This window comes from Elephantulus edwardii, unplaced genomic scaffold (genome assembly GCF_000299155.1).
Source record: "Elephantulus edwardii isolate Elephantulus edwardi_28Jun2011 unplaced genomic scaffold, EleEdw1.0 scaffold00104, whole genome shotgun sequence".
Classification (NCBI taxonomy): domain Eukaryota; kingdom Metazoa; phylum Chordata; class Mammalia; order Macroscelidea; family Macroscelididae; genus Elephantulus; species Elephantulus edwardii.
In genome coordinates, this window is record NW_006399854.1 from 12,304,273 (window position 1) to 12,330,823 (window position 26,551).

The 26,551-nt window shown below is 35.6% G+C and overlaps 1 protein-coding gene across 1 annotated transcript in view; it reads left to right on the forward strand.

Moving 5' to 3' along the window:
• The window catches only part of LOC102844647 (gephyrin-like), a gene marked incomplete at its 3' end in the record, with an annotated part of 706,808 nt that overhangs the window by 242,688 nt on the left and 437,569 nt on the right, over nucleotides 1-26,551 (forward strand). Inside the window, exons 3-4 of the mRNA XM_006891835.1 lie at nucleotides 740-797; nucleotides 23,970-24,062. Of these exons, the coding sequence (XP_006891897.1) occupies nucleotides 740-797; nucleotides 23,970-24,062 (151 nt within the window). The remainder of the gene's footprint in view (nucleotides 1-739; nucleotides 798-23,969; nucleotides 24,063-26,551) is intronic.

Genomic DNA, 26,551 nt, shown 5'->3' on the forward strand with positions numbered 1-26,551 from the left:
CAGGATAGAGCAGGGTTTAGAACTGTTGTGCATAGGGTCGCTATGAGTCAGAAACGACTCGATGGCACATAAAAACAACAACAATTTTGCACTTATTGAGTCTTAATTAGTATACTTACTTACTAACTCCTTTACTTATATGGGAAAAATTACTGAATGTAATTGTGAGAATGAAATTAACTATGTACTGTGCTTGGCATGTGGTAAGTACTTTATAAATTTTAGCTGCTTTTTCAAATTAGTGAATATAACATCTAGTGGCATCACTCTTTCAAAGAAAACAGATATAAATGAAGTTATTTGTAATCCCAGACTTTTGGGACTGTTTTTAAGGCCTGAGCTTACATCCTTTTCCTTTGGCCATAACTGTGACACACATCTATCCGACTCCTTCTTTAATTATTTTTTCAAAAGACACAAGCAACACAACTACTGTTAGTTAACAGCACATGTCAATTTTAACAGAAAGCACATAAACTCACAACTTTAGTACTGTTATAACTATTAGCAAAATTTAGTTATATTTTAAAATCTAATGTGTGTTTTATCAGTAGTCATTATTTACCTCTTTTTTTAGTAAGGTATGGATAACATAAACACAAAATGGTTGTTATTTCATGATTATTGGTGTAGTCATTTAATAATTATTGATAGTAGTCTTGTGCTAATTAAAGAAATATTCTATATTATTTAATATACAATTACCTATTTTGAGATTGTTTTCTTCTCCTTATTTCAGATTGGGTGGGACTATATCAGCGTACAAGATAGTACCTGATGAAATAGAAGAAATCAAGGTAAAGTATGACGTTTTTCATTTCTACAAAAACTTGCTTAGTATATTAACATGGTTAAGTATGTTGATAAAGGAGACTGGTTCTCAGAAATTGTTTTTTATTTTTACAATTGACTCTTTAGATATGTTAGGACATTCTTTAATCCCCAGTTAACCTAATTGAATAGATAAGCACTCACAGAATTTATCCTCCCTTAACATTACATTTCTGAGAAAAATATTACAAGTATCAACACAGAGCCCTTTCCTGTTTAATTGATTAAAAAAATCTGCTTGAGAAGAAAACCCCAAACATATTATGTATCACCATTAGTGTGCAAAATAAACTATAATTCTTCTCTTTAATTCTTCAGTAAGTATAATTATTTTTATAATTAGGAATCAGCATTCTGCTAATTATTCCTTGCTTCCTTTAAAATAGACTGCAACAACTATGAGATATCATCTTACCCCAGTAAGAATAGCAAAATTCAACACAGCAGCAAACAACAAATTATGGCGAAGTTGTGGAGAAATTGGAACCCTTATTCACTGTTGGTGGGTGTATAAAATGGTGCAACCACTATGGAAGGCAGTATGGTGCTTTCTCAAAAAGTTGCAGATAGAAATACCATTTGACCAAGCAGTTTCACTACTGGGAATATACCCCAAAGAAACCAGGACTACCACCCAAGCAGATAGATGCATACCCATGTTTATTGTGGCTTTGTTCACAATAGCAGAGAGTTAGAAACAACCCACATGCCTGTCAGCAAATGAATGGATAGAGAATCTGTGATATATTCACACAAGAATATTATGCAGAATTAAAATACAAAGAACTCATGAAATATTATACAGAATGGGTGACCATGGAGGATATCATGCTGAGTGAAATATCTCAGTCACAAAAAGACAAATACAGCATAGTACCACTGTACTGCATAGTACCACTGTTAGAAAACAGGACTGACATGGAGGTTTGGGGGAAACTAAGAAAAGAGGGGATAAATAATATACACAGCATTGAAACAGATGAGGGAGAGAACTGTATAAAAGAAATACATAATTAGGTATTGTTGGCATGACAGGAATCCAGAATAAGAGCTGCATAGTAAAGTGCTCGGGGGGATGGGGGGTGGGTGGACATGACTATATAACAATTAAAGAACTTTTTATGCCAAGAAAAAAGTGAACTGGGGGTGGCGGAGGGAGGGCAGGGAGGAAAATGTACAACAATGAATGAATAGAAATCCAAGTTCTTTATAACCTTACATGAAAATCTTAAAAAAAGAAATAGAGTACAGGCTATGTCAATTTAACTGAAAAGAATTACAATGCAGCAAATAAGAAATAGATCTTATATTTTTACCAAGTCCTGTGGAATATTATTCTTCTAATACAATATGTGAGGACTTTCTGGTACCTTAGGGTAAGGACATACAATGCCAACTGAAAAGACACTGGGTTTTAATCCACCTACTGCTCCATGGGAAAAAGATAGGCAAGTCTCCTCCAGGGTAATTTACTGCCTGTGAGAACCCTCTGGCGAGTTAGCTAGGAGTTAATTCCAAGTTGATGGTATTTATCAGTGATAGCATAACATAGTCCTTTGTTTACACTACTTTCATGAATTTTTTTTAATTTTTATTTTATACTTACAGAGCTCATAGACATTGTTTTTCACACTGGACTTTCATTTTTTCTTGATTGCTGTTCTCATGTGATGGGCCTCCACTGATCTTGTCCAGAGGGAGCTGCACTGCTAACTCAAAAGGCAGTGTCTTGGCTCTGAGGGAGAAATTTATTTTCATGTTCCTCCGATGTGATTTATAGCATCGGAAACCCATTGGAGGATCTGCTATGAATTGATTTTTACTCATAAATTTCCAATCTAATGTGACCTCAATTTACTATTTTTCTATAAATGAAGTTTAAGAATTCTATTTCGAAAAAGCTCATTACTGTCAAGTTGGAACTGACTCAAAGCTGACCCTCCAGCAGATTTGCTGAGGCTATAAATTGCAAGGAGGATTATTACACAGTTTTCCCCTTGAGGAGCAGCTGGTAGATTTAAACTTCCTGCCTTTTGGTTGGCAGCACAACTCCTTATGTCCTAGTAAGGACACCAGAGCTCCTTAACCATTCTGTAACACTCATCAAAGACAAACAGTACTTTAAAGGTGGCATTTTAAAATTTTAAGAGTATTGAGGGTACCATGCACTGCTAGGAAAACAAACAGATTCATCCTGGAAAGGGTCAAACTGGGCTGCTCCTTGGAGGCAAGGATTTTAAGGCTCCATCTAACATACTTTGGACATGTTGCAAGGAGGGTCAGGTCCTTAGAGAGGGACATCATGCTTGGTAGGGTGGATTGATTCAGTGACTGGGATAATGGAGATGGGTGTACTGGAGACGGTGCGATTGGCACAGGACAGAGCAGAGTTTAGGGATGTTGTACATAGGGTTGCTATGAATCGCAAGCGACTCAACGGCACATAACAACAACAACAACAACAACAATCTTAATTTGATTTGAACTTTTATACACCAAGTTTAAGGAATTCATATCTAAGTAAATAATCCTCTGTTTTCATTGTTAAAATAGGGTTAGCCCATTAATTGTTAACAATAATGCACTATTTATTGCATATGCCAGGAATTTTCTTTTATGTCTAGTCAATATCTAGGACTGTTACTATAATTATATTCTAGCAATATAATTGTAAAAAAGAGGTATCAAGAGAATTTTTACTTCATATAATTACATAACATTTTGATTAGAAAGAAGCTTTGATCTAATGAGTTTTCTGATTATGAAATGGAAATTAAGAATGACAAAGTTGCTAAAATTAATTGTTTGATATTTAGTAATTACTTACCTAAAATGTAATTAAATGTGGCTAGAGAATCAAAATAACATAAGTATATTACTTTTGAAAATCATTTTATAATATAGAAGGGTACTTTAAATTCTAGAAACCTTGTCTTAAGTAGTCAATACATGTATAAATGTGTAATTGGACTTTAGTGGCCTACCCCTCAGGAAGTTGCTCTGTTAACCCAAAGACTGCAGCTCTCTGGTGCTTTTATTCCACCAGCATTTTAGTGGGAGAATGATAAGTGGTATACTCCTGTGTGATTTTGAACCATTGAAACTCACTGAAGGGTCAGCCTGTGAGTTGGTGCAACCTCAATAGTGATGAAATTTTTGGGGTGATTTTGTTTTTGTTTTTTTAATAGTAATGACTTTTACATAAACAATATAACATTTAAATCTATTTGCCTTATAATCCTAACACAATATGTTAAATGATAACATACTCTATAGAAGTACTTGGAGCACCTGATTATATAAAATAAAACTCACTAAAATCCCGTGCTTTAAAATCAAGTCTGAGTCATAGCTACTCTATGAGACAGAATAGAAATGCTCAAGACTGTAAATACTTAATACAGCAGAACTCCTAGTTGTGAAAAAATATGTAAAGTATTTAACAACCTCGGCGCAGGAGAGGAAGACCCTTGATGAGCTGCTTTGACTCTGTGATTGGAGTGGTGGGAGTGAGTGTATCAGAGACAGTGAGGTTGGCACAGGAGAGAGCAGGGTCTAGGGCTCTTGTACACAGCGTTGCTATGAGTCACAAGAGACTCAATGGCACATAACAACAACAACAATAACAACAAAAACAAAAACAAAGTGTTTAAAAGAGGAAAACTCATAAAAATGAAGTTCAGTGTAGAAAAAAGAGACACTGGTGGCATAGTGTGTTACATGCTTGGATGCTAAATGAAAATCAGTAGTTTAAATACACTAGTCACTTCACTCTACTGGATGAAGATGTAGCAGTCTGTCTTACTCGCGGTCATCCATTCCATTCTGATTCATAGCAGCCTTCAATTGAGTTTTCAAAGCTTGAGCTCTTATTGATTTACATTGCCTGACTTTTGGCCAGCTTAATTCTTCCTTAAATCAGTGTAGTTGGCACATAATACTGAATGGACTGTCAAAGGAATGAACAAATCTGTCTTTGAGCATGTTGTCAGAAGGACATCATACTAGGAAAGGTAGAGAGGGTCAGATAAAGAGGAAGACCTTTAATGAGCTGGATTGATTCAGTGATTGCAACAATGGGCTCAGATTATGAGGTGGCACAGAATAGGGCAGGGTTCAAATCTGTGCATAGAGTTGCTGACTATCATGCCAATTCAAAGGCACCTAACAAAAATAAAAACACAAAATCCACTGAGTTTCAACCATTAACCTTTCTGTTAGGAGCCGAGCAATTAATCTTTACTAGTTCTCCTGATATGTACACTTTTAGGCATGTTAAGAAGTTTGGATTTTATCCTGAAATCTATGAAGGTAGAAATCTTTAAGACAGAAAGTAGCATAATATTTAAAAGTTTTTCTATTATCAACAGAAAAAATATGAGTTTATTGGTAAAGAGATTCCAACTGGAAGAAAGGAAACTACATTGTAGGATTCTGGATGTGTGAAATGATTAAGATCTGAACTAAAATAATGACAGTGAGCCTAAAGAAGTTGACTCAGAACTATTTCTTAAAAAGATAGGATTAATAGTACTTGATAATTGATTCAGTTTTCTGGTTAGGAAACTGAGTGAGCAACTGGTGCTACTGTTCACTTAAAGAGAACTTATATTCTTTTTTAGGGGGAAAAATGGGTGTTTAGACTTAATGATTTTTAGATCTCCCTTAGATAAACAAATGTATATTTATCACTCTAGATCCAGATGGTTTAATTTTCAGAAATGTTGGTTATTTTTTAACAATTTTTTTTAAATTCCTGTAAGTAGAGGGAGCTCTGGTGGCCTAGGATATCAGGCATTACACTGCTCACCTAAAGGGAGCTGATAGAATTCACCAATACATTCAAGGGAGAAAGATGAGTAATTTCCCATTTGATTTATAGCTTCTCAAAGCCCTCTAGAGGATCAGCATGAGGCACAGCATGAGAGTTTTAAATACATAAATATATGTTTTATAGAAAGCACAATCAGTGTTTCTTACAGGCAAGGATTCTGACACTTTATCACACATATTTTGGGCATGTTTGCCAGGAGGGACTAGGCCTTGGAAAGAGACATTGTTCTGGGAAAGGTGGATGGTCAGAGAAAGAGAGAAAGACCCTTAACAAGATGGATTGATACAATGATTGTAACACTGAGCTCAAGCATGGCAGAGATTGAGTATGGCACATAATAGGGCAAGATAGTGACTAAGAGATAAGTGAATACTTATCCACCCTAGCTATAACCAATATCCTGAGTTTTTAATCATTATTAGATATTCACGTTTCATTAGGTTTATGTGCCATGTGGATATCCCTAAATATTATAAGTTATTTTTACTTCTTTTTAACTGTATTTCAATTGAATCATATCATAGACAGTCTTTCTTATTTTATTTATTTTTCTTTATTTAATGTTATTTGTAGGAAACTTCCATGTTGTTGCCTCCTACTAAGACATTTTTAAATACTTGTTGTTGCTATAAAATTCTCCATTGTGTTAGTTGAGAAATCCTATAGTTGATTACATCCATGGCCTCTTCTAAATCCATTTTTAATTTCTTTGAGCTTTCTGTTAATGTCTGTTTGAGCTGTTTATGGATAGTCTTCAGTAAGATATTAGTTGAATGTGATATTACTGATATTATGCAGTGATATCCGCATTCTATTGGATCGTCTTTTTTGAGATGGGAACAAATATGGATTTTATGTATTTCTTCTAATCATTTCGCCAGGTAGCTAGCTGCCTTCCAAATTTATTTGCATATACTGGTTAATATGTCCAGGGTTGCATCTGTTTGATGAAAGATATTAGTTGGTATTCCATCAATTCCAGGGGCCTTATTTTTTTGTCAATATCTTCAGTGCAACTTGAACAACAGCTTTCATCATCATTGGTTCCTGATAATATGCTGCTTTCTGAAACAGTTCAGTGTAAGCCAATTCTTTTTGGTACTCTGTGTATTCCCTCTGTCTTCTTTTGATGCTTCCTGAATTGTTTGAGAATTTACCCAGCATAATTGAGTATTGCAACTTGAAGGTTGGAATTTTTTTTCCAGTTATTTTGGTTTGAGGAATGTCAAACAAATTCTTCCCACTTGATTTTTCTAGCTCCAACATTTTGCATATTGCATTATAATACTTTCTTGTCTTCTTGCATTGCCCTTTGAAATCTTATGTTCAAGTCTTTTACTTCCTATTTCTTTCTTTTGTTTTGACTTCTCGACATTGTAGTACAATTTTCATAGTTTCTTCTGACATCCATTTTGGTCTTTCTTGTCTTTGTCAGAGTCATAGCTTTCTTCGTCGATAAATCTGTGTTACATATGACACAACCTTGCTTTCTGAAGAGGACTTGACACACTTGCCTTCACACTTGTGCATCGATGACCACAGTCTTCACTATGGATTAAATTTCAACATCAAAAAGACAAAAATCCTTTTCTCTTGGCTAATAGAATCATGATAAGTGGCAAAAAGACTGAAGTTGTCAATGATTTCAACTTGCTTGAATGCTTAATCAACTTTCCTGACACCAGGAGTCAAGAAGTCAAAAGACATATTTCACTGGGTATTCATCTGAATTGATTCATCATGCACAATCATTTGTTTTCTTCTTACTTGGGTCCACAATCAGTACACTTGATACTAGCAGTCAAACAACCAGGAGGAGTATTGCACTGGGAAAATCTTCATTTAAGAACTTCTCCACATAATTGAGAAGCAGTTATGTTATTTTGAGGACTAAGGTGCACTTGATTCAGGCCATGATCTTGTTATTCACTTGAGAACCAGACCTTGAACAAGGATGACAGAAGAAGAGTTGATGCCTTTGGACTGTAGTGTTGGAGAAGAGTATCCCATGGAATGCCAAAAGAACAACATATCTGTCTTGAAAAATGTGTAGCCAGATGACTCCATGGAGGCCAAGATGACATTTTTTTTTCTCACATACTTTGGGAAAGTTGCTAGATGAGCATATTCATTAGAGAGGGCCATCATGCTTGAGAAGGTGGAGAGATGACAGGAGAGAGGAAGACCTTCAACCAGGGATTGACACAGTGATAGCATCAGTGGGCTTAAGTGTGTCAGTGACTGTGAGGATGACACAGGAAAACACAGAGTTCAGATCTGTTAATTCTATTAGTAAATCTCTACAGGGTATTAAGAAGCATTCCTGTCAGCTTAAAAACCAGAGTCCGTCTGATTAAAGCTATACTCTCTTCAGGTATTTGTTTATACATCTGAAAGTTGGGCATTGACTAAATGAGTAAAGAAGATTCAATGCTTTGAGTTGTGATGTTGGAGAAGAGTATGAAATAGCCTATGACAGCCAAAAGAACAAACAAATATGTCTTAGTGAAAATTCAACCAGAGCCCTCTTTGGAGGCAAAAATGGTGAAACTTTGTCTCACATACATTTTACAGGTGTTGTTAGAGTGGCCAGTCCTTGGAAAAGGACATCATGCTTGGAAAGATGGGATGTCAGTGAAAGAGAGGAGCACTCTTGCTGATATGGATTGATTTAATGACTGTAGCAATGGACTCAAGTATGTCAGAAATTATAATGGCACAGGATAGGACAAGGTTCATATATGTTGTTCAATAGAATCACTATGAATCATAGGCAACTTTCTGTCACTTAACAACAACAAAATAGCTGATGGACATTGACTTTTTCCCCAATTTAGGCAGTTAAAAAACAGTGCTATAAATGTCTTCCAGGGTCACCCAAGTTGTATAATATTTTATGAGTTCCTTGTTTTTCAGTGCTGCCTAGTATTCCATTGTGTGAATATACCACAGCTTCTCTTTCCACTCATTTGTTGATGGGTGTTTGGGTTGCTTCCAAATCAGAATTAAACAAAACAAAAACAACAAAAAAAGGAAAAAAAATTAAAACCCCCAAAACAATGCTATTGCATTCTGTGTAAGAGTTTCTCTGAGGTACATATTGAGGAATCTAATCCCTGCATTTCAAAGAATGCTATTTTCAGCTTTTCCAGATGATACTAAATTATTTTCCAAACCTGTTATGCTAATTCGTAGTACTACCATGAATATATTTTATTTGCATAATCAGACATTTTTCATTATTTATAATTTTTTAATTAAAAACTTATTTATATTTATGTATGGAATGGTTCCACTGACAGTCTCAGCCCAAATTATTAATAAACCTATCCCTGCCAGTTTTAATTACCTTATTAGTAATTTTTTTGGTATCTTTGACACACTTCTACATGCATTCTACATGTTCATTGATATACTTGTTCTTTTTCTAGTAACATGTTCTTTTTTGAAATATTATATTGACTTGCTATTACTTTCAATATTTTCAGTCTATTTCAGACCAGATAGAATAATATTTCCTAAAAATTAGCCTTATCAGATAACATATTCAAGATAATGGGTTGAAGTCTGCCATTTGCACTGCTTTCGGAACATTCTGAATGCACTTTGTCCAAGACTAATGTGTTTGTTCTTGTAGCAGCCTTTGATATATTCAGTCATTTTTGCCAACAGCACAATTTACATATATCAGTTCTTTTCCATTTTCCAATTTTCACATACTTATAAGGTGAGTAAAAGTCCTTTGAAACCTGAATAAAGACAGTTTTTAAAGTTTATTTTTTATAAAGTCAAGAGGCTATTATAGGAAATAAGCCTGTAAACTTGTAGGACTCACATTTTAAATTACTTAGGAAAAGTTTCCAATGATTTTGAAGAAAGGAAAGAAAATTTCAGATTTAGTTTACTCAGTATTCTTATTAAAATAGATTAGAAAGAATCCTAGAGACAGACTGTTCAGAAAGTTTTGTATCAATATAGATGATGGCATCACTATGTTTAATTATAAGGCTTACATATTTATAAAATATTTAGCCTATATGGTTCATAAAAGGGAACTCTGGTGGCCTAGTGACAAGAAGCTGCACTGCAATCTCAAAGGTACATGGTTCAAGGCCACTAGCTACTCTGTGGGAGAAGGATGGGCAGTGTGCTCCTGTGCAATTAAATGCCTCTGAATACCCACTGGAGGGTCATCTATGGGTTGGTTTCAATGATACCCAACACAACACATGCAACACATGGTACATGTGTTCAATAAATGATAACAATGTGGTGTGATCCAAGTAGACTTGAAAAATGAGAAAGAGAAATATATGAATATTAATTTTTAAGTTAGCTTCATCAAGGATGGTTCTAGCTCTCTTGAGTTAAGGAATTGAAAAAAAAAGTGTATTTAGTGAAAATAAAAGAAGCTCCGGTGGCTTGGTGGGTAATAAGTTGTACTGCCAAGCAAAGGCTGGCATTTCAAATTCACCACTTGCTCCTCTGGAAAGAAATGGTCAGTCTCCTCACATATAAAGAAAACTCACCTGCAGGTCTTCTATGAGTCAATTTCAATTTGACAGCAGTGAGTTTATAAGTTTTGGAGAACAGTCTTTAGAGTATGCACATAAGTGAATACAACTGCAAACTAATTTCCTCCTTTAAACATGTAGGCTAGTGTTTGCATTTTTTGTCTTAATTTCTCCCTTTCTCTCTTCTGGGACAATTTACTTAATTGAGAGCCCATTCCTGCGTTAGCTTGTCCTCAGGGGATTGGCATCCCATTGGAATGATGGGAAAAATACAGTGACCTTCAAATATAAGAAATAGCAAAAAATGGTACGTATTTTTCCTCTGAAGTGTTTTTGATCATCTAGTCTCTTTTTTTCTTTCTTAACAGAACTTTGAATTACCATTGTAGCATGTGGAGTAGGTAATTTTCCTCTCAACATTGGAACATTCTGATCTAGTAAAGGGAAAAATTCTTGGCTCTCCTTGAAAAGATAGTTTAAACGTACCTGTCTTTCTGCTATTTTTTGTTGCCTATATATAGATCAATGCTCTATTATTTCACTTACTAATTATTACATAATATCTCTATGCAGAAATTTGGGCTAAAATTCTGCAGATTACTATACTTTCTCTGACATCAGTAAAATGAACTTCCTCTACTATTCTTTACTAATAGACATACAAAGTATATTGTGACACTGTAAAATGGGTTTTTTTAACCAACTATTTTAATGGAAAACTAAACCACAGTGTTAATTATTGCTACTAAAAGTGTTTAAAAATAAAATCTTTTTATATTTACAGATGGCCAAATACCAAAGAACTAAATAAAACTATTTCCAAATGCTTTCTGTTAAAGAGATTTTTTTAACTAGAATAAATTTATTGCATAATATATGCTATTTATGGGCAATTATTTTGCTAGCTATATTCAATCTAGAACAAAATGTTCAATGGAAAAGCCACATCATATATTAAATTTAGCCAGAGACATTATCATTGACATTCCAAACAAGGAAATATCTCACGTTTTTCTTTTCCCAATTTAGTATGTAATTTCAGTATGAAGATACATGTTCATACCAAATTTTGCCATAAAGAGAAGCATAGATTACCAATGTCTTTGCTTTCTTGGTATTTTCATAATATGTGCATTTATACATGTTTACAAAGAAGCACTTATTTTTTTAAATATGTTTTGTGTAACCCGCATCACAGCAGTATCACAGCAGTTGCTTCTCAAATGTACCCTTTGCTTTAGTCTTCATAACAGGGACTCAGATTTCAGTAACTTGTCTATGAACTAAAGACTAGTTAAGTCTCTTTATTCCCAAACCAGTGTTGCCACTGAGCCTGTCTTGTTTCCTATAACAATTGCCATATAATTCATTGTCTCACAATTAAAGGTAAAGATTGTTTTTTTAATAGATGTGAAAATATAAAATATAAAAGCATCATAATATCTACCATATATTTTTTTTCTACCATATATTTTTTAATTGCTATTGTTGATTGTTGTTGAGTTGAGCATGACTCATAGCGATCCCATAAACAAAAGGCCTGAAGCCCTTCCACAACCATTGCCATTTATCAAAATTCACAGCCAGAGGCATGTTGTTTAGGAAATGGATGCCACTCTTGCTTCCAGTATTTTTAATATAAAAAATACATGTGCAGACTTTAATATTGTCATGCCAAGTTGATATGGAGGTCATTATTCTGACATATTGTTGAACTTAAAACACAACTTTAAAACATTTCTGTGTTTATTTGTGAAATAATCTTTTTCTATATTAAAAGTTTAAGGTATCTCCAATAAAAATTACTGATATTAAATACCTTCACATTTTATGTTGATCAAATTATTTTTAACTTTTTAAAATAAATGTTTATCTTTACACTAATAAATTCACTAAAACTAATTTGTGACAAAAAAGTTGGAATCAAGAAAACTAATTAAAATTATGAACTTTTCTTATTCACTGAGATATTTCTACAATTTATAAGTTGTTTAACAGGAAATACATTTAATTAAATCTATTTTACATAGTAATTATTTTGTTGTTCCATTTTGCCTATTCTACAGTTCAAAGGACAATAGTTGTGAAATTTCAGTCTCATAGAGGCAGCATTTAAAATGGTTTGTGGAGACTTTGTTTTCAATATTGCTCAATAATTCTTATTAGGTCAGTACTTTGATAAATAACTAGGACAGACAGCAAAAGAGAAAACAGACAGATTATAGAGCATGACTGACATTTGGAAGAAAAGAGTAGCACAGAGAATTGCATTTTGCAATTCTTAACCTGAAGGACAATACCAGCTTGGCCTACTTAACCACTAAAATCTGTAGGCTTATTGAGTAGAAGAACAGATTTTGCAACAACCACACCTGCTTTAAATAAAGGAAGAAGTCCCAGAAAGAAGACCACAAAAGGAAGCCTCAGATTCTTTAAATAAACATGGCAGATTTCTGTATGACTCCTGAACTATACATGGGCCAACTATAATACAGGACCCCTAGCTAAAAGTGCCATATGATCAAGAGCCAGTGGTAATAAAAAGTGAAGTTCAAGCTGCATGAAGGGATTGGGGCGGGGAGGTGGGGGGGAAGGAGATGGGGAAGGCCTTAGGAATCATTGGGATACTAATTGATGTGTTTCAAGTGACAGATGCAGCCCCATACATGCTCATTAGTCTCTACCAGGAAATTTGAAGGACCGCTACCTATCTGGTTGACTGACTGGAAGAAATCTTTATTTATTCTCATTCTCAAGAAAGATGATCCAAAAAAATGTGGGAATTATCTAAAAATATCATTAATGTCATATGCATTGGAACTAAACAACATGCCTCTGGAAACTCTATGGACTTTGATAAATGAAGATAGTTATAGAACAGCTTCAGGCCTTTTGTTCATAGGGTTGCTGTGAGTCATGCTCAACCCAATGACAGTCACCACCACCAGCAGCAACCATATACAAGCAAAATACTGCTGAAGATCATTCAAAATGACTAGAAAAGTACATAGAAAACTGCCAGAAGTTCAAGCTGGATTTGGAAGAGGCTGTGGCACCAGAGATTTCATTGCTGATGTCAGATGGATCCTGGATGAAAGTGAAGAATACTAGAAGAATGTCTGTCTGTGCTTCATTGACTATGTAAAGGCCTTTGACTGTGTTGATCATAACAAATTATGACTAACATTGCAAAGAATTGGAGTCCCAGAACTTTTAATTGTGCTCATGTGATACCTATAACTAGACCAATAGGCTGATGTATGAACAGATCAAGGGACACTGTTGTTGTTATGTGCCATCGAGTTGCTTGTGACTCATAGCGACCCTATGTAAAACAGCCCTAAGCCCTGCTCTATCCTATGCCAATCTTACTGCCTCTGACACACCCATCCTGATTACCCCAGTCACTGAATCAGTCCACCTCATAGAGGGTCTTCCTCTTCTGCGCCGTCCCTCCACCCTCCCAAGCATGATGTCCCTCTCCAAGGACCTCTCCCTCCTTACAACATGCCCAAAGTATGTCAGACGAAGCCTCAGAATCCTTGCCTCCAAGGAGCAGCCTGGTTTAACCCTCTCCAGAATGAATCTGTTTGCTTTCTTGGCAGTCCAGGGTACATTCAGTACTCTTCTCCAACACCACAGCTCAAAGGCATCAATTCTCCTTCTATCCTCCTTAATCATTGTCCAACTATCTGATGCATAACAAGTGATTGCAAAGACCATAGCCTGTTTCAGACACACTTTAGTCTCCAGAGTGACACCATTGCTCTTTAGTACCCTGGAGAGGTCCCTGACAGCCGACTTTCCCATCGCTACACATGGTTTAAAATTAGGAAAGGTGTGTATCTGGGTTGTGTGCTTCCTTCTTATCTATTCGATCTGTATGCTGAGCAAATTATTCAAGAAGCTGGACTGACATCAGGATTGGAGAACGATTCATCAGTAACCTTTGTTATTGCAGATGTCACAACCTTGCTTCTCAGAGTGAGGGGAACTATAAGAAGATCCTATTACTACTATCTACATCATTTTCTTTTCCTTACTAAGATGCACCTGATTCAGACTGTAGGGTCTCTTCAGTCATTTGCTCTGTTGTGGAGAGCTGGACTATGAATAAGGATGACAGAAGAATTGATGCCTTTGGACTATGGTGTAAGAGAAGAGTACTGACTATCCCATGGACTGCCAAAAGAGCAATTACATATGGCTTATAGAACGTGCCGCCAGAGTGCTTCTTGGAGGCACAGATGGCGAAGCTTCATTTCACATACTTTGGGCATATTCTTGGGAGAGGCTGTTTCTTGGAGAAGGGCATAGTGCTTGGGAAGAGTGGGATGGCAAAGGAGTTGAAGATCTTTATCCAGATGACTTGGTAGCATCTACAGTAATCGGTTTGAGCAATCACACCTTTCCTAATTTTAAAGCGTGTGTCTTCCTTTGCTCCATTCACATAATAGCCTCTTGATCTAGGTATAAGTTTTGCACAAGCACAATTAAATCTTCTGAGATTCCCTTTCTTTCAGTGTTAGCCATAATTTGTTATGATCCACTGTCAAAAATGTCTTGTGATAATAAGGAACAGAAGACATTCTTCTAATATTCTTTGCTTTCAGCCAGGATCCTTCTGAAATCAGTGGTGCCAGTGTCTCTTCTTAGTCTAACTTGAATGTCTGACAGTTTTCTTTATATGTACTGTCCTACCCATTTTTAAATGATATTCAGCAGTATTTTACTTGCCTGTGATATTGATGATATTGTTAGATAATTTCCCCATTCTCTGGGATCATCTTTCTTGGAGATGGGAAAAACATGAATCTCTTCCATTCAGTTGGCCAGGCAGCTGTCCTCCAAATTTTCTGTCATAGACTGGTGAGTCAGTCCAGGGTCATATCTGTCATTTGAAACATGTTTGTTGACATCGATCAATTCCTAGGGCCTTATATTTTGCCTTTTCCTTCAGTGCTGCTTTTCCTTCATTATCACTGGCTTTTGATAATATGATGCTTCTGAAATATTTCAATGTCAGCCATTTATTTTTGGTACAATGCTTCTGCATATTCCTTCTGTCATCTTTTGATATTTCCTGGACAATTCAACATTTTGCCATAGTGTCTCTAAATATTGTAACGTAACAGCTTAAATTTGTTTTCTAGTTCTTTCAGTGTGAGAAATGCTGAGTGAGTTGTTCCCTTTTTATACTCCAACTCTAGGTGTCTACACATTCTGTTAGCTTCTCAAGCTTCCCTTGAAATCATCTGTTACACTCTTTTACTTTAGCATCTCTTCCCTTTGTTTTGTCTTCTCAACTCTCTAGTTCAATTTTTAGAGTCTCTTCTGACATCTATTTTGGGTTTTTTTTCTCTGTCCTCTGTCTTTGTATTGACATTTTACTGTCTCATGGATGATATTCTTAATATCGTATCATAAGTCATCTAGTCTTTGATAATTGATCATTGGCATTCATTGCCTCAAACCTATTCTTAAGATGACTTTTACGTTCACAAAGGCTAGACTTGAGGTCGTATATTTGCTCTCGTGGGTTGTATTAATTTTCGTCAGCTTCTATTTGAATTTGTACATGAGCAATTAATGATCTGTGTCACAGTCAGCACCTGGCCTGGTTTTGATTGCTGATACTGAGCGTCTCCAATGATTCCTGCCACTGATGTAGTCAGTCTGATTCCTATGCAGCCCATCTGGTGTGATCTTTGTGTAAAGTTTTCATTTATGCTTTTTGAAAAGGCATTTGCAGTGAATAAATCACTGAATATACAAAATTTATCATTCTATTTCCACCCTCATTTCTGTCACCTTTTCTACTACCCTTCCTTCTTCATTGTTTTGAACTTTTGATTCCAATCAGTAATTATCATTAACACATCTTGATTGCATGTTTGGTCTATTTTGGACTGCAAATTTAATAAAAATCTTCAATCTTCTCCTCTTTGTATTAAGCTATTGACCCATAAATTTTTAAGAATAGTCATATTAACAAGTTTTTCTTGGATGTGTGCAGATAATATCCTCTCATTCACAACATTGTACTTCAAGATAGAACTGGCAGTTGTCTTTTTAACTATATATGCAACACCATTCTTACTCTCTTTTTCCATTCCCAGTCTAGTATACTATGTGATTGTCTGATTTGAAGTGGCCAAATTCAGTCAATCTCACTTAATCTGTACTAGTATAGATATTCATGCATTTCATTTCATTTTGCACAACTCGTTTTCCAATTTTTATACTAGGTATATTTCATGTTCTATTAAAGGATGTTTGCAGCTGTTTCTTCCCATTGATTGACTGACTTCCAATCTGGGATCTGCTACTAATATTATGTTACTACATGTATTGTTAATGGGTTCTCCAGAGTTCTGCTATTTCAGAAGGGGATGACCAATCCTACTTCCTAGTCCTTTTAATCTGGTAGCTCTACTAAAACATGTCTATTATGTCTATTATGGGTGACTCCTCTGACATTTTGCACACGATTGGTACATCTTTTTGCCTCAGCACCCACAAGTTATCTTAGTTCAGCAACTGACAGACAACTGTTCTGCTAATTAGAACAATAATCAACAAGCCACAATACAGATAACCAAGTTATAGTGGAATGAGTAATATGCCAGTCAGTACCGCAATACAACAAACTGACAGATAAATCTCATAGTTGAGGAGGTTCTATGTCCAAATTCCATGTACCAGCTCTAAGAGGAGGCTTTGTCTTTCTGGTTGCTCTGCAGGACAGTCCTTGTCTCTGAGTTTCTTCTCTAGGACTGTCTTCCTGGGATTTACTGTCTCAGCTCTTACAGCAAATCAGGGGCATGAAATATCTTCTGTTCAACTCTTTTACTTCAGCATGTTTTCCCTTTCTTTTGGCTTCTCAACATTCTAGTGCAATTTTTAGAGTCTTTTCTGACATCTATTTCAGATTTTTTCCCCTTGGTCTTTGTAATGATCTTTTTTCACCATGAATTATATATTTGCTAGATACCATTCCACAACTCATCCAGTTTTCATTGATGTACAATGCCTCAAACCTCTTCCTAAGGTGATCTTGAAATTACAATGGAATTGATTCAAGATCACATCTTGGTTCTTCTGGATTTATTTGCATTTCATTCAGCCTTAATTTAAACTTGCATGTAAGTAATTGATGGTCTGACCCACAGTCCACTCTTGCCTAGTTTTGACTGCCAGTATTGAGCTTCTCCAAAAATTTCTTCCACAGATGTAGTCAGTCTGATTCCTGTTCAGCCCATCAGGTGAGATCATGTAAAGTTAACATTTTGTGTCTTTTTAAAAAGGTAATTGCACTAATTAAATGATTATAAATACAAAATTCAGTCATTCTCTTTACAGCTTCATTTCTATCACCAAGTCCATATATTTCAACTGTTATTCTGTCTTCACTGTTTCCAACATTTGCTTTCAATTTGTAGACTGAACAAATTGTTCAAGAAGCTGGACTTAATGAAGAAAAATGTGACATCAAGATTGTAGGGAGACTCATCAATAACTTGCATTATGCAAATGACACAACTTTGCTTGCTGAAAGTGAGGAGAACTTGAAGCACTTTTTGTGTAAGATCAAGAAATGCAGCCTTCAATATAAATGTCATCTCAATGTCAAGAAAACAAAGATTCTTACCACTGGACAAATAGAGAGCATAATGATGGATGGAAAAGGGGTTCAAACTGTCAACAACTTCTTACTTGGATCCACAGTTAACACCCTCTGTACCAGCAGTCAGGAAATCAGGAGCCACATAGTACTGAGAAAAGTCTGCAGTTAGGGACCTCTCCAAATTATTAAGAAGTACTGATGTCAGTTTGAAGACTGAGGTGTGTCTGACTCTGGCCATGGTCTTTACATCATTTGCTGTGCATCTGAGATCAAGAAAATGAGTAAGTATGACAGATGAAGAATTGATGCCTTTGAGCTGTAGTGTTGGAGAAAAGCACTGAACATCCCATGGACTTTCAAATATACAAACAAGAGGGTGCAGCCAGAGTGCTCTTTGGAGGCAAGGATGAAAAGATACCAGATCACATACTTTGGGCATGTTGCTAGTAGGTGCTATTCCTTACAGAGAAGCATGGTCCTCTCAGATGCATATCACATAATAGTAAGAGTAATTACTTGTTATTCATCTGAGAGCTAAACAATGAGTAAGGATGAGAGTGAAAGAATTGATGCCTTTGAGTTGTGGTGCTGGAGAATATTGAACATACTGTGGACTGCCAAGAGAACAAACAGGTCTGTCACGGAAAGAATGAATCCGAGTTTCTCCCTGGAGGCAAGGGATTTGAAGTTCAGCCTCACATACTTTGGGGATGTTGCCAGGAGGGACCAATCCTTGGAGAAGTACATCATGCTTGGAAGGGTAGAGGGACAACACAAGATTGGAAGACCCTGAATGAGATGGATTGATAAAGTGACAAGAGTAATAGAGGCAGGTGTGTTAAAGACAGTGAGATTGCCTCGGGGTAGGACAGGGTTCAGAGCTGTTCTTAGTATCACTTGAGTCTCTGGAGACTCAGTTACACATAACAATAACAACAATAATAAGATGTACTGAAAAAGGAAATTGGAAAGTTCAGTTTGCCATCACTCAAATACTTTGCAAGTTTAGAACTACCTTAGGGGTGTTAGACTACTAAATATACATCACATTTTGTTTATAGCAACCAATTGGTATAATTTCAATGTTATTTTGGTCCTAAATCATAAAAGAAAATGAAACAATAATACTAAAAAAAGATGTAATTATCATTTAAATAAACATTTTTGTAATTTTTATAAGCATCTGAACAGTGATACAATAAATAGAATTAACAATGGAAAGAAGAGTGTGAAGATAAAGATCCTGTCCTACTTCTTTCACAAACTTGCTCTTTAACTTTGGACAAATCTTTTAACCTCTTTTTACTTCAGCTGACTCACTTAGAACATGAAGAGGCACTATTGCTATTACATTTACCTAACAACAATAGTGTCTTTTACCATCCATAATGTTATCATTGGAAATAAAGGAACTTGAAGCCATCATTTATCCAACTCTCTTGCATTTATATCAGTCTTGTAAAATAACTTACTAATATATGTAAAATTCTTCTGTAAAACCTAAGCAGAAAATATTGACCAATGGCAGGCAAGATGCAGGGGTAAGAGAATAAATTGAGAGTCCAGCATATCATTGTTGTCACAACTGTCCTAAATTGTGAGCGCATGAGCAAGTTTCTTTATGTCTCTGAATTGTATTATGGAAAAAATATTTTTCTTATGTATAAAATTGAGATATAGCTATTTCCCTGGAAGAATTGGTATAATTAATAAATAAGATCACTTGTTGTTGTTATGTGCCATCGAGTTGTTTGCGACTCATAGCAACCCTATGTACAAGAGCCCTAAACACCGTTCTATCCTGTGCCAACCTCGCTGTCTCAAACACATTCATTCCCACCACTCTACTCACAGAATCTATCCATTTCATCGAGGGTCTTCCTCTCCTGTGCCATCCCTCCCCTCTCCCAAACATGATGTCCCTCTCCAAGGACCAGTCCCTCCTTGCAACATGCCCAAATTATGTCATACGAAGCTTCAAAATCCTTGACTCCAGGGAATATTCTGGCTTCACCCTCTCCAGGACAAACCTGTTTGTTCTACTAGCAGTCCATGGTATGTTCAACGCTCTTCTCCAGCACCACAGCTCAAAGGCATCAATTCTCTTTCTATCATCCCTATTCACTGTCCAACTCTCTGATGCATAGCATGTAATTGCAAAGACTATAGCCTGTATCAGGCATACCTTTGTCTCCAGCCTGATGTCATTGCACTTCAGTACGCTGAGTAAACTAAAACTGTTAACTATCTCAATCTCTTCACCATCCATACTGATGCTGCCAATTGGCCCAGTGGTTAGAATCTTTGTTTTCTTGATATTGAGCTTCAATCCATATTGAAGACTGCAGTCCTTGACCTTCTGCAGCAAGCGCTTCAGGTCCTCCTCAGTTTCAGTGAGCAGGGTTGTGTTATCTGCATAACGCAAGTTGTTGATGATTCTTCCACCAATGCTGATGTCATATTCCTCATCATACAGTCCAGAGTCTCGGATGATCTGTTCTGCATACAGATTGAAAATGTATGGAGACAAAATACAACCCTGACGGACCCCTTTCTTAATTTTGAACCGTCCAGTGTCTCCCTGCTCTGTTCTGACGACTGCCTCTTAGTCCAAGTATAGGTTTCGCATTAGCACAATCAAATGTTCTGGGATTCCCATTCTTCTCAGAGTCAGCCATAGCTTGTTGTGATCCACACAGTCAAAAGCCTTTGTATAGTCAATGAAGCACAAATACACATTCTTCTGGTATTCTCTCCTTTCTGCCGAGATCCATCTGACATTAGCTATAATATCCCTAGTACCGCTACCTCTTCTAAATCCAGCCTACATATCTGGCAGTTCTATGTTGACATATTGTTCCAAACATTTTCAGATCATTTTCAGCAGAATCTTGCTTTCATGTGTTATCAATGATATTGTTTGCTAATTTCTGCACTCTATTGGGTCACTTTTCTTTGGAATGGGAACAAATATCAATCTCTTCCAGTCAGTTGGCCAGCTGGCTGTCCTCCAAATTTCTTGGCACAACTTAGTGAGCACGTCCAGGGCATCGTCTCTTTGTTGAAATAAATTAATTGGTATGCAGTCAACTCCTGGAGCTTGTTTTTTGCCAATTCTTTCATAACAACTTGAACTTCCTCCTTCATCACCATAAGTTCTTGCTTATATGTTATTTTATGAAATTCCTCTGTGTCAGCCAATTCTTTCTGATACAGTGACTCTGTGTACTCCTTCCATCTTCTTTTTATACATTCTGGATCATTCAGCAGTCTACCCAAACTGTCTTTAAGTATTGCCACCCGTGGCTTGAATTTGTTTTTCAACTCCTTCAGCTTAAGAAATGCTGAGCAAGTCCAGCCCTTTTGATTTTCTGACTCCACCTCTCTGCACATTTCATTATAGTATTTTGCTTTATCATCCCGACCTGCCTTTTGAAATTTTCTATTCAACGCTTTGATTTCTTGATTTCTTCCTTTAGCTTTGGCTTCTTGGTGCTCTATTGCAATACTCAGAGTCTTATCTGACATCCATCTTGGTCTTTTCTTCTTCTTTAGCCTTTTTTATGATCTTTTGCATTCTTCATGGATGATTTTCTTGATACCCTCCCAGAGCTCATTTGGTCTATGCTCATTGGTGCTCACGGCCTCAAACCTGTTCCTGAGATGGTTTTGAAATTCGTGTGGGACAGACTTAAGGTCAAATCTTGGTTCCTGTGGACTTGACTTAATTTTCCGTTCAGCTTGAATTTTCATGTGAGTAGTTGGTGGTCTGTCCCACAATCAGCACCCAGCCTGGTTTTCACTGCTGATACTGAGATTCTCCAGTGAATCTTTCCACCAATGTAATTGATTTGATTCCTATGCTTACCACTAGGTGAAATCCATGTGTATAGGCTGCATTTATGTTTCTTATAAAAGGTATTTTTAATGAATAAATCATTGTATGTGCAGAACTCTATCATTCTATCTCCAGCCTCATTTCTCTCACCGAGCCCATGTTTTCCAGCTACTGATCCTTCTTCCCTATTCCCAACATTTGCATTCCAGTTGCCCATTATTATTAATGCATCTTGATTGCTTGTTTGATCAATTTCTGACTACAAAAGTTGCTAAAAATCTTCTATTTCCTCTTCTTTGGCTCTAGTTGTTGGTGCATATATTTGAATGATAGTGGTATTCACTGGACTTTCTTATATGCGTATGGATATTATCCTGTTGCTCACCACATTGTATTTCAGGATAGAGCTAGAAATGATTTTTGTAATTATGAAACCAACCCCATTTTTTTCTCCTCTTTTCATCCCCAGCATAATAAATCATGTAATCATCTGATTCAAAATATCCCATGCCAAGCCATCTTATTTCGCCAATACTAGTATGTCAATATTTTGCGTTCAATTTCCTTCTTAACCATGTCCAATTTTCCTACATTCATGCTTCTCACATTCCACGTTCCAATCACTAGTGTCTCCTTACAGCTGTTTCTCTTTTTCCGTGTTTCCATTTCTAAGATCTCAGTTTCAATTGCCATGTCTGTTAGTCCAAATGATAATCTAAGTGTGCTCTATTGTACATAGGGGTTTTTTTTAATTTTATTTTATTATTTTGTGTGTGTGTGTGTACCGTCAGATCAGATCTGACTGGTACAGGAAGAGATTATTCCTCCTTTTCCAGCAGAGCATCTGGTGGATTCGAACCTCTCACCTCTGGGATTGCAGTGCAGCTTCTTGCCACTAGGCCACCAGAGCTCGCCTGTACATAGGGTTTTCAAAGGCTTGTAATTTCAGAAGTGAATGGCCAATCCTTCTTCCTAGTCTGTCTCAATTTTTGAATATATTAACACAAATATGATATCTTTTGCGGATAGGCCAAATAATATAATAAACATTGATAAGGCCTCTTTAAAATATCTTCCCATGCTTCATTGGCTTTCAAGAAATTGATTTCAATACTTTGATTTTTTTTTTACTGAATTAAGTAAATACTCAAAACTACTATGAATTTTGATTACGTGTGAAATTGTTCCATAAATCATGCTTCCAAATTTTGATGTTGATTTCACTGTACGTCTTATTCTGGTCTGTTGTAGAACGTATAATGCCTAATCATATATTCCTTTTAAACAATTCTTTCTTTCCTTGGTTCCAGTGCAATGATTATTATCTATCTACTCGTGTCCTATTCTTTTCTGAACCCTCCATGTCAGACGTGATTTATAACAGTTGTGCTATGTAGTATTTTTCATTTTGTGACTTAGATATTTCTTTGTGGAATGTTTTACAAGTTCATTTTTTTTCAGTGCTGGATAGTATTTTATTTTATAAATATGTTGTTTGTTGTTATGTTATATCAAATTGCCTGCAACTTATAGCAACTGTATATTCAACAGCTCTAAACCCTGCTCTATCCTGTGCCAATCTTATTGTCTCTGACACACCTACTGCCATTACCTCAGTCACTGAATCAATCCATCTCATTGAGGGCCTTTCTCTCTTGCCCTGTTCATCCATCCTCTGAAGCACGATGTCCCTCTCTATGGACTGATCTCTCCTTGTAACATGTCCAAAGTATATCAGATGACATCATCACCATAGGCTTTTGTTCACATGTTGTTTCTTGAAAGTTTGTGCCTGCCAGTTCCTTTTGGTACAATGACTCTGTGTACTCTTTCCATTTTCTTTTAATGCTTCCTGGATCATTTATTATTCTGCCCAAAGCATCCTTAAGTAGTTTTGTTGGTTTTTTTTAATCCATTTGTTTGTTTATTGATGGGTGCTTGGATTGCTTTGTCTCTTTGCTATTGTAAATAACACAATAGTAAACATGGGTGTGCATATTTCTATTTGGATGGCAGGGGAGATGAAGTAATTGGTGCAATAATGTATAAATATTTTTTTAAAAGTGAGTATTTTTTTTAAAGTAAAAAAAAGGAGGGGGAAGAAGGGAGAATGGATAAAATGTACAATGAATGAATGAAAATCTTAACTTTTCTCTAAATTTCATTAAAATTACAATTAAAATAAAAAGTTTTATTCAAAAAATATTTTTATGTTCATTACTGAATCTGTGTTTCTTCACTTTATATGAAGTATTTAGTGATTGAAAGCCTTTGAGTAGACAGAAAAGGCCTTCTATATGTAACAATATTGTTCTTTTCCTACAGGAAACCCTAATAGATTGGTGTGATGAAAAGGAACTTAATTTAATATTAACAACAGGAGGAACAGGTTTTGCACCACGAGATGTCACTCCAGAGGTGAGATAGTATATGCCTTCCTCAGATTAATGACTTGAGTAATTTTCTGTTTACTAGTCTTTTTTATGATTTCTTATGTTGTATTTGTAATTTTACTAGCAGAAATAATAATTTGAGGTTCTAAGTGTATGAAAATCCTGCTGTGGAAGAATTGTTACAGAAAATAATTTATTGTGTAAAACTTTTTTTCCTTTCTGTTTGAACTAAAATGGTAAAATGTGAAGAAGACTGAATGTGTTCCAGAAGGTAATGCATCTCTTACCCTGTGATCTGTGGTGTTAAAGGAGCTTCAGGCACGTTGGCAAAGATGGAAATGACAGAATTCTAACTCAGAGCATGACATCTGATCTGATTTATTTTTGTTAATGCAATTTAGAATTTGATCTAATTTTTCTTTTCTGAGGGACCCTTATCTCACTGGTCTCAAATTACAAAAAAATGACGACAGGGTCACCAATTTTTAATATGCTGAGTGAAATATCTCAGTCACAAAATGACAAATACTGTATGGTGCCACTATTGTAGAATGAGGCTGACATCCAGGTGAGGGTAAGACTGAGAAAAACTGGATAAATTATGTGTACTGCATTGAAGCCGATGAGGGAGAGAACAGTTTAAAAGTAATATATTTTAGGGCATTATGATTATCATAAGAATTGGGAACTAGGGTTGCATCCTGGAGTATACTCAGGTTTGGGGTGGGGGTGGGGGGTGATTGTATATCAATGAAGGAGTTTTTTCTTTTGCTTTTCAAGGAGAAGAGTGAACTGGGGGTGGTGAGGGAGAAAAGAGCAACAGTGAATAAATGGAAATCCAAAATCTCTGTAAATGTTCATTGAAATTAATAAAAAAAGGAATGACTACAATAGGATATTTATACCAATTTAGCAACACTTTTGGATTTTTATACAAATTTTATAACACTTTTGATGAAGCATAGTTAACTTTTTTATCATTTAAAATATGAACTGTATTTAAATAATTTAATAAGCCATAAAAGTAGAATTAAAATGTAGGCTTCATGCCACCAGAATTTCCTTCAGCTGTTGTCATGAAGAAAAATTAGCAAAAGTGAAAATTATTTACACAATAGTGTAGTGTGTCTTTAGTTCCTTTTTAAGAAAAAGGTAAATATTAGGAGTCACTTCACAGCCATGTGCTATATTGTCATTTGTGGCATTATTTTCTTAACCCCTCAGATAGTGGGTTTTTTTTGCAGAATTTAAACTTATTTTTAATTATCTCCTTTAGTTTTTTAAATCAATACATTTTTGTATCCACTATTAATGGCAAAGTGGTTTTGCTTTGTATATGTAATCAGTGCTGTTCTTACTATGTTATAGTGATTTTCAGACATTAATCCAAATCAGTACCAACTACAAGACTTGTTAAAAAAATTGTTTTAAAACAATGTTGCTGGCCCATAGATCATCCTTTTTCTCTTAAGAATCTGTCCTCTAGTTTGTTACATAAAAGTCATAGCTCAGAAATTTTTACCACTTAAGGTTATAAATAAAGTAGTTTTTCTATTAAAATAATAGAAATAAAGTTATATTTGAAGATTGTTAATTTCAACTACTTTAAAAGGTCATTTCTAATGATTTTATTTAGCTTTTGATTACAGAGAAGAGATGATTCTTTGGACAATTCTTGTATTTACTTTAAAGCTTTGAGATAAACATTAAAAGTATTTGGGGTGGAAGCTGTCTCCTGTATAGATGTGCTGATATTTTGCTTTTATTTGTTTTGTTTCTAAGAAAATTCTTGTATACGTGAAGATAATGATTTTTGGAGTGTAGACATTATATTTAGAGTTTGAAGTAAATAACTTTAGGTTTATATATCTCTGTTTTTGTGTGATGTGTTTTGTTATTTCCATGATTTATTTTATTGGATAAGCTGAAAAATATTACTACAGCACTCATAATCAAATGACAGTATTTTTAGTTTTGGGAAATAATTTGTATTATGAAATTTTAAATTTTGTATTTTCTTCATCTTCAAATTGATACCAACATGCTAGACTAAAATTCAGATTCTGACTTCTGGTTCTGCTACTTATTAGCAAGATGACTATAAGCTATTCATGTAACTGTTGTGTGCCTTAATATTCTATAAAATGGGGATAATAATTATACTAAAGTAGTTGTGAAGTAAGAATTAGTGGTATGTATAGAACTATAATCTTGAATTCAGGCGGCCTTATCCATAGAGACGTGCACTGCTAATTCCCAGGTCACGCCTCCCTGGAGGTTCCCGTCCATCCCTGGCTCCACGGGAGGAAGATGAGCAGGCTCCTCCTGTGCATTGTGTAGCCTTGGAACTAACTCATTGGAGGGAGAGGCAGCTATGAATCTGTATTTACTCAATGACAGTGAGAGATTTTAATTGTTCCCATGAAATCCTCATGATCTTTGAAAAGCATTTTTTCCTTTTGATTATTTCATAATTTTGTCTTTTTCATCTCTGTGCATCAGACTTCTTGAATT